This window comes from Ranitomeya variabilis, chromosome 4, assembly GCF_051348905.1.
Source record: "Ranitomeya variabilis isolate aRanVar5 chromosome 4, aRanVar5.hap1, whole genome shotgun sequence".
Classification (NCBI taxonomy): Eukaryota; Metazoa; Chordata; class Amphibia; order Anura; family Dendrobatidae; genus Ranitomeya; species Ranitomeya variabilis.
Genome location: NC_135235.1, coordinates 760,068,543 through 760,074,905, shown reverse-complemented (window position 1 = coordinate 760,074,905; position 6,363 = coordinate 760,068,543). Strand labels below are relative to the sequence as shown.

General features: G+C 45.9%; 1 protein-coding gene across 1 annotated transcript; it reads right to left on the bottom strand.

The window, feature by feature from the left end:
* Positions 1–405: 405 nt before the first annotated feature.
* LOC143766898 (uncharacterized) lies at positions 406–3,652 on the bottom strand. The gene is made up of 7 exons (XM_077254902.1): positions 3,488–3,652; positions 2,109–2,258; positions 1,800–1,979; positions 1,593–1,716; positions 1,412–1,509; positions 1,123–1,213; positions 406–1,007 (listed from the first exon to the last, which is right to left on the bottom strand). Exons 1-7 carry the CDS (start codon positions 3,488–3,490, stop codon positions 973–975), a joined length of 681 nt encoding a protein of 226 aa, XP_077111017.1. The 5' UTR covers positions 3,491–3,652; the 3' UTR covers positions 406–972.
* Between the last annotated feature and the right edge of the window lie 2,711 nt (positions 3,653–6,363).

Here is a 6,363-nt window from a genome sequence, read left to right as displayed (position 1 = left end):
GGGGGAGACGGGTGAGTATCGGGGGGCTATCGGGGACCCCATTTCTCTGTCCTCTGATGTGCGATCGCATCGGAGGACAGAGAAATTAAATGGGAAATCGCGCGCTTTTGGGGGGTTTTTGCGGCCGCCGGTAAACGGTTAATTACTGGTGGTCGCAACCTGGGGGTCGGTAAACCCCCCCCCCCCCCCCGCCGAATCATGTTCTCTGGGGTCTCGGCTACTCTCGGCAACCGAGACCCCAGAGAAAATCCGATTCTGGATGCGCTATTCACTTTTTCCACAGCGCCGTTAATAAGTCGTTAAGGGGTTAAGACTCATATCAGAACGTGTGTCTAATAGGTCCCAAAGACTTGTGAATAGAGAATCCTGTTGGATGTTTAAACTATCCACACTTAAACCGGAGGATTTTCCATGTACATATATTGTTCTTTATATGGATTTTATTGTGCAGCCAATATGCATTTTACATCTATTTGTATTGTTTTGTATACGAAGAAAGGTTTCTATACAAAAAACTGCACCATAGGCGCGGTGTAATTAATGAATTAAGCAATTGGATCAGTGACGCCGTTCTGGAGGATATAAAACATCCACAATGTATCATTTGTATAAGCCTGAGGAAGGAGCTGGTTCACATCGGAAATGAGTAGAATATTAACATGAAAAGTTGTTGTTTTTTTTTCGTTCATTTGTTTTGATAGCCAACTTTATGGCTCAGCACTTGGCAGCGCTTTCCAAAGTCCTGATTTCTTCCTTCTTCCCACATCAGGGATTTCGGAAGCCAACAGCATCATTACCCTCCGTTTTCTCATCATAATATTTTTCTACCTTGTCAGCACATTCTACGTACGCTGTCACTTGGCTTTATAGTTCACAGATCTGGGCAGGTAACAGCGTCTCCTAAACCCAGGGGGTAGGTGGATCTACCAGGTTGTAAGTTCTATAGAAAAGGGCTTTCAATGACCAAAGTCATTAGAACAGTATTGGGTAGAGGAGAATGTTGTGGTCTAGAGGGAAAATGGTGATCATGGTAATACGGCCGGACTACACCACCGATAAAGCAGCCACAGCCGGTGATGAGAAGAATCTGTGACTTCTCTGCATTTAGTGGTCACTACTCACCTGGGTAGTCATATGTAGGAATCTCCTCTTTACACCACTCATCCTCCCTCCCATATGTCTCTGTAGTATTAATATGGGTCAGATCTTCACCCTGAAACAAATATTGTAAAAGTCACCGACAGATGGAGAAGTCCCATCTATGATCAGCTCTAATCCTGCCATCTCCACCGTTCTCATTACACAAGTATAAAACATATAATACTGGTGGATAAAACAAGACTGAGCACAAGACCTTCACCGGCGTCTACACATCATAGGGGAGATCTCCTGACACCTTCTCTCCATCTACCTGATGATCCTGAGGAGCATTGGGATCTTCTTGGTTACAGTCCTGTGGAAGAAGAGGACGGGGACATCTCTCTGGTGTTGTCCTCTTACTGGATAGATCTGGAGGAAACACATACAGGGAGTGAATTCATTCTTTACATACAGATAATTATAGGCCGTGTGTATTTAGTCCTGTCTATTACCTGGTGATGTGAGGGGCTGGGGAACCTCCATTATGACGTTCTTGTACAGATCTCTGTGTCCTTCTAAATACTCCCACTCCTCCATGGAGAAATAGACAGCGACATCCTGACACCTTATAGGAACCTGACACATACAATGATACCGTCATCCCCCCGATCCCTTCATAGTGTTACTGTATAATGTCCCAGCATTCCCAGCAGTGTCACCTCTCCAGTCAGCAGCTCAATCATCTTGTAGGTGAGTTCTAGGATCTTCTGGTCATTGATGTCCTCATGGATCAGGGGGTGAGGTGCAGGCCCCGTGATTGGGCTCAGGGGTCTTCCCCATCCCTCAGACACAGGGTCCTGACAGCGATCACTAGAGGTCTTCTTCACCACTGTGTAATCCTGGTAATGGAGAGACACATTAATAAATCTCACTACAGACATTTCCAGAGTCCTCACCTCTCCAGTTCTGTCCATCTGTTATTCCCATAGATAAGAATGATGTAATGTGACGTCATCAGAATCTCTCACCTCTCCAGTAAGCTGGAAGAGGATCTCTAGGGTGAGGTGTAATATCCTCTCCGCCATCTTGTCTCTGTCCATATCCATCTGTGATGGGTAAATCAGGAAAATTCTCTTTTGTAGAAGATCTTCACTGAGAGGATCCGATATTGTAGAGACCTGAATGAGAAGATGAGCCGATGTAACATCATAAGAATCCTGTGTAATAATACAATTACTGGAGATAATAAGGGAAACATATGAGGAGATTTATTATTTTACAGTATTTAGTTTCCTTCTTTACATCTACTAATAAATCCTATATATTTAGGCCACAGACAACAAGCAGTTTCTTCCTCGGAGTCGGCAGCTGAATACGTTCCTCATAGACTCATCTTCCATAACGCTAATTCTCGTCTCATTTACCGACCCTGGAATCGGCATTAGCAATACTGCAGGAGATATTCATTACACGCGACAGGAGAAATAACTACTTCATGATGAGGACGACATCTTCATCTTCTACTACGGCTCTAGAAACATATGTGGCCAGAGTCGGTCACTGACTCCATCCCCACCGGCCGTCTATATGAAGGTTTCCCGTCTTCCCCGCACTGTAATCTTCTATCACGTTAGATCTCAGGTCTGATTCACACACACAAGTTTGAGGCTTTTATAAGAGACTAGATGGTGGCGCGATTCTAACGCATCGGGTATTCTAGAATATGTACAGTCACGGCCAAAAGTATTGACACCCCTTGCAAGATCGCCACGTCATCATCTCACGAGATCGCAATGCATGGAGCGGTCACCGGAGTGTCGCGAGGAGCGGCAAAGGCCTGTTCCTGATCCGAGGGGCCGACGGACGGTGAGTATATAATGATTTTTTATTTTTTTTATTATTTTTAATCTGGATAGGATCTGCATAGGCAGCATCAATAGTAAAAAGTTGGTCACACAGGGTTAATAGCAGCGGTAACGGAGTGGGTTACACCGCGGCATAACGCGGCCCGTTACCGCAGCCATTAACCCTGTGTGAGCGGTGACTGGAGGGGAGTATGGAGCAGCACTGACTGCGGGGAGGAAGGAGCGGACATTTTGCCGCCGGACTGTGCCGTCGCTGATTGGTCGTGGCTGTTTTGCAGCGACCAATCAGCGACTTGGGATTTCTGTGACAGACAGACAGACAGAAAGACGGAAGTGACCCTCAGACAATGATATAGTAGACTGTTGGTAAGAAGGAGAACTATGAGGCCGATGTCTCCATGTCCAGGGCTTCTTTCTCGGGATATGATGGGTTTCTTTGGTACTTTCCCCCATTAGAAGGGACACCGGTGGATATTGGGGTCTTTACCGGCTACAGTCCTGGTGGGATTTACTTGGTAACGTGGACGCTGGACAAATATCACCATCAATTCCCCTCAGACTGAAGGAACATCGCTCCTCTACTCGGCTCTATGGACCTAGGATGAAATCCACTGCGGCCCCTGCAGGAAAAGAAGGAGAAAGAGCAGAAGGTGCTGAGACCACAAATGGCCGGAGATTTCTACAGCTGCTCTGTGCGCACAGGACCTGTGATGAGGTCACAGGAGGGAGGAGTCAGCGGTCACATGATCAGAGCCTCAGTGTGTGCAGGACTCTGCTGGTTGTCATGGTGCTGGATGAGGGGAAGTTTATGTGTGAGGTCAGGAGGGGCCTACAGTGTGGATGTAGCAGAGCCGTGTGTGCACTAGGTGTACGGAGCGGAGCCGTGTGTACGAGGTGTACGGAGCAGAGCCGTGTATACGAGGTGTACGGAGCGGAGCCGTGTGTACGAGGTGTACGGAGCGGAGCCGTGTGTACGAGGTGTACGGAGCGGAGCCGTGTGTGTACGAGGTGTACGGAGCGGAGCCGTGTGTGTACGAGGTGTACGGAGCGGAGCCGTGTGTGTACGAGGTGTACGGAGCGGAGCCGTGTGTACGAGGTGTACGGAGCGGAGCCGTGTGTGTACGAGGTGTACAGGGCAGAGCCGCAGGGCTGCCTCTAGGAATTTCGGGGCCCCGTACTGACAAAATTTTTTGGGCCCCCCTTCAGACTCCACCCAGGCTCCGCCCCAGTTCTGCCTCCACCCTAGCTCCGCCTCCACCTCGAGAACTTTCCACAGTCCCTCCGCCCTTTCTTTGAAACACTCCATTTCTGCACCACCTCCTCACCAATCACACATTAACACCATATCACACATAGCCAGCTTTTGTTTTGACCAAAATATTTTTTAAGCCGCCACCACGACAAGGTAGACTCTATTGGCAGGGCCCTACTCTACTCTAACGTATTAAACATTTAAGTTTTTTTTTTTTGGCTATATTTTAATTATCTTTCTTCAAGGGAATATGTCACATACATTTTTAAACTATATGACATCTATATGTATTTCTGATTGCAGATTATTGTATTCTGGACATTTATGGAATCTGCTCTATCGCCTGTTTTGAGATATGGACATAGGACATATGCACGTGTATAGAATATGAATATATATTAATTCTATCTTAAGACATTACAGGGGACTATCATCTTGGGAGAGTTTTCTATACATGTTCTTATGTTTACTGACACTATTACTATTATTATTATATTATATATATATATATATTATAATATTATATAATATAATAATATAATATAATAATTATATTATATAATATAATATTATATATATTATATTATTATTATTATTACTGTTCGTAACACATTCCCACTAAACATTTTGCTATCGAAATCTATTATTCATAAGAGTCATTTAGTGAAATCCTTTGGTCAATTATGAATTAAGTGCAAAATTAAAGTGCAAATAAAACAAGAAACAAACAAACAAAGAAAACAAACACATATAACCAATCAGTACAACGAATATAACGTGATTTTGTGAGGTCACAAAAACAAAAACAGTATTGCACACAATCTATGGAACTGAACCATAATAATAAATACGTATTTACAAAAATTTAAGAATAGTGCACACTAAGTTAAGAACTGAGCCCCAATATTAAAAAGGGACATACCGTATATACTCGAGAATAAGCCGAGATTTTCAGCCCAAATTTTTGGGCTGAAAGTGCCCCTCTCGGCTTATACTCGAGTCATGATCGGTGGTGGGGTCGGCGGGTGAGGACTGTCATATACTCACCTAGTCCCGGCGCTCCTGGCGCTCCCCCTGCCCGTCCCACGGTCTTCGGTGCCGCAGCCTCTTGCCCTGTTCAGCGGTCACGTGGGACCGCTCATTAGAGAAATGAATATGGACTCCACTCCCATAGGGGCGGAGCCACCTATTCATTTCTCTAATGAGCGGTCCCACGTGACCGCTGAACAGGGCAAGAGGCTGCGGCACCGAAGACCAGCTGTCCGGGGGAAGAAGCGGGACGCCGGGAGCAGGTAAGTATGTCATATTCACCTGTCCTCGTTCCACACGCCGAGCGCGCACCATCTTCCCGGCGTCTCTCTGCACTAACTGTGCAGGTCAGAGGGCGCGATGACGCATATAGTGTACGTGCCGCCCTCTGCCTGATCAGTCAGTGCGGAGAGACGCCGGGACGGGACGGGATGCTGAGGAGCTGCAAGCAAGACAGGTGAGCATGTGGTTTTTTTTTTTTTATTGCAGCAGCAGCAGCAGCAGCAGCAGCATTGTATATATGGCACAGAGTTATGTGGAGCATCTATGGGACAACGGTGCAGAGCATTGTATATAAGGCACAGAGTTATGTGGAGCATCTATGGGACAACGGTGCAGAGCATTATATATATGGCACAGAGTTATGTGGAGCATCTATGGGACAACGGTGCAGAGCATTGTATATATGGCACAGAGTTATGTGGAGCATCTATGGGACAACGGTGCAGAGCATTATATATATGGCACAGAGTTATGTGGAGCATCTATGGGACAACGGTGCAGAGCACTGTATATATGGCACAGAGTTATGTGGAGCATCTATGGGGCAACGGTGCAGAGCATTGTATATATGGCACAGAGTTATGTGGAGCATCTATGGGACAACGGTGCAGAGCATTATATATATGGCACAGAGTTATGTGGAGTATCTATGGGACAACGGTGCAGAGCATTATATATATGGCACAGAGTTATGTGGAGCATCTATGGGACAACGGTGCAGAGCATTGTATATATGGCACAGAGTTAAGTGGAGTATCTATGGGACAACGGTGCAGAGCATTATATATATGGCACAGAGTTATGTGGAGCATCTATGGGACAACGGTGCAGAGCATTATATATATGGCACAGAGT

Bases quoted from the DNA above. Each gene is read 5' to 3' on its own strand.
- LOC143766898 (XM_077254902.1), bottom strand. The intron at 1,980-2,108 runs GTGAGAGATTCT...CTCCATTACCAG, and splicing joins TCTTCCAGCTTACTGGAGAG to GATTACACAGTGGTGAAGAA. The intron at 1,717-1,799 runs GTGACACTGCTG...TGTATGTGTCAG, and splicing joins TTGAGCTGCTGACTGGAGAG to GTTCCTATAAGGTGTCAGGA.